General features: G+C 38.4%; 1 protein-coding gene across 2 annotated transcripts; it reads right to left on the bottom strand.

Annotated features, from left to right (window-relative positions):
• Positions 1-102: 102 nt before the first annotated feature.
• LOC9298681 (golgin subfamily A member 3) lies at positions 103-1,225 on the bottom strand. 2 transcript variants are annotated; one of them, XM_002862557.2, is made up of 2 exons: positions 1,153-1,225; positions 103-947 (listed from the first exon to the last, which is right to left on the bottom strand). In XM_002862557.2, the coding sequence occupies exon 2, from the start codon at positions 889-891 to the stop codon at positions 133-135; it is 759 nt and encodes a 252-aa protein (XP_002862603.1). In that variant the 5' UTR covers positions 892-947; positions 1,153-1,225; the 3' UTR covers positions 103-132. The 2 variants fall into 2 exon arrangements, with proteins under 2 accessions (XP_002862603.1, XP_020871422.1); XM_021015763.1 differs by having other exon boundaries at positions 103-954.
• Between the last annotated feature and the right edge of the window lie 9 nt (positions 1,226-1,234).

Consider the following 1,234-nt stretch of genomic DNA (forward strand, 5'->3'; position numbering starts at 1 on the left):
TAGTAGAAGAGTGGAGGATGCTTGGGGCTCATTGATGGAACTAACATCAGATGATGACATAGCAACTTTGAGGGGCGAAGTAAAACCTGAAACTTCAAGTAATAAGCATCACATTAACTGATTTTTTTTTTATCATAATGAACAAGGGAAAAGAGAAGAAAGCTTGCCATGATTCTCCTCCTCTACACCACTATGTTTCACAAGCACGGTTTTCGTCAGTTTCACATGAGTGTTGTTCGATGAATCCACATGATCTTTCCTTGGACGTAGTTCTCTTGTACAATCATCATCAACCAATTTCCTAAGCTGAATGAGTTTCCTTTCCCATGCTTTGACTTGACTCTTAACCAAATCAAGTTCTTTTCTGTTCTCTTCAATGTCCTTCTCCTTCAATTCTACTTCTCGAGACTTGTTCTCAAGCTGTTTGTCAGATTCTTCGATCTGCTCAACAATCAGTGACAACTCTTTCTTCTTTGAAGCTGTTTCATCTTCCACTTCTCTCTTACGCTCTTGAACATTACGAGCCTCAGTGCAACGCCTCTTAATCTCGGCCATAACCTGTCCCAATTGGTTATCCTTTGACTCAAGCTCTCTCTGAACCCTTGTCAAAGAATCGAGCCTCACAGTCAGTAGATTCCTCTTTGACCTCAGTTCTTCAGTACACTCTTCCACCAATTTCTTCAAATCACCAGCTTCAGACTTTTCTGCTTCAAAAGTTTGACTCTTTTGCTCAAGTTCTGAGCTCAAAATTTGCAGCTCCTCCTCCTTTAAATCCAGCTCTCGAGACCTCTTCTCAATGTTGGCTTCAGCCATGCCAATATGGTTGAGTAAACCTTTCAATTGACGGACGTATATGATTATTTCGGAAGCATCAGCTTTGAGTTTCTCCATAGATTTTCAGAGATTCTTTCTCTTCAAATCAGTGAGCCCCAACTATAAATTTTCTTCTGAAAACTAATCCATGTCCGAAAATCAAAACACAACATTGAAACACAAAAAAAAAGAAGAAGGAAATTAGAACTCATAGTATCCGGATACACTCACTCAACATTCTAAACTCTAAACAAAATCCACCATAAACGAAAGCATTTGAAGAAATTTTCCAGCAGAAAATTAAAAAAAAAAAAAACCTAAAATAGGCAAAGAAATTACCTTACTGTAGAAGAAAAATGACGAGCGAGAAGATTCTGAAAAAGGAGACGAAGATTAATGGAGCGAGAAAAGATTGGAGTAG

The sequence above is a fragment of the Arabidopsis lyrata genome (assembly GCF_000004255.2).
Source record: "Arabidopsis lyrata subsp. lyrata unplaced genomic scaffold ARALYscaffold_294, whole genome shotgun sequence".
NCBI lineage: Eukaryota > Viridiplantae > Streptophyta > Magnoliopsida > Brassicales > Brassicaceae > Arabidopsis > Arabidopsis lyrata.

Coding starts and splice junctions, on each gene's coding strand:
- LOC9298681 (XM_002862557.2), bottom strand. CDS start 891: ATGGAGAAACTCAAAGCTGATGCTTCCGAAATAATCATATACGTCCGT.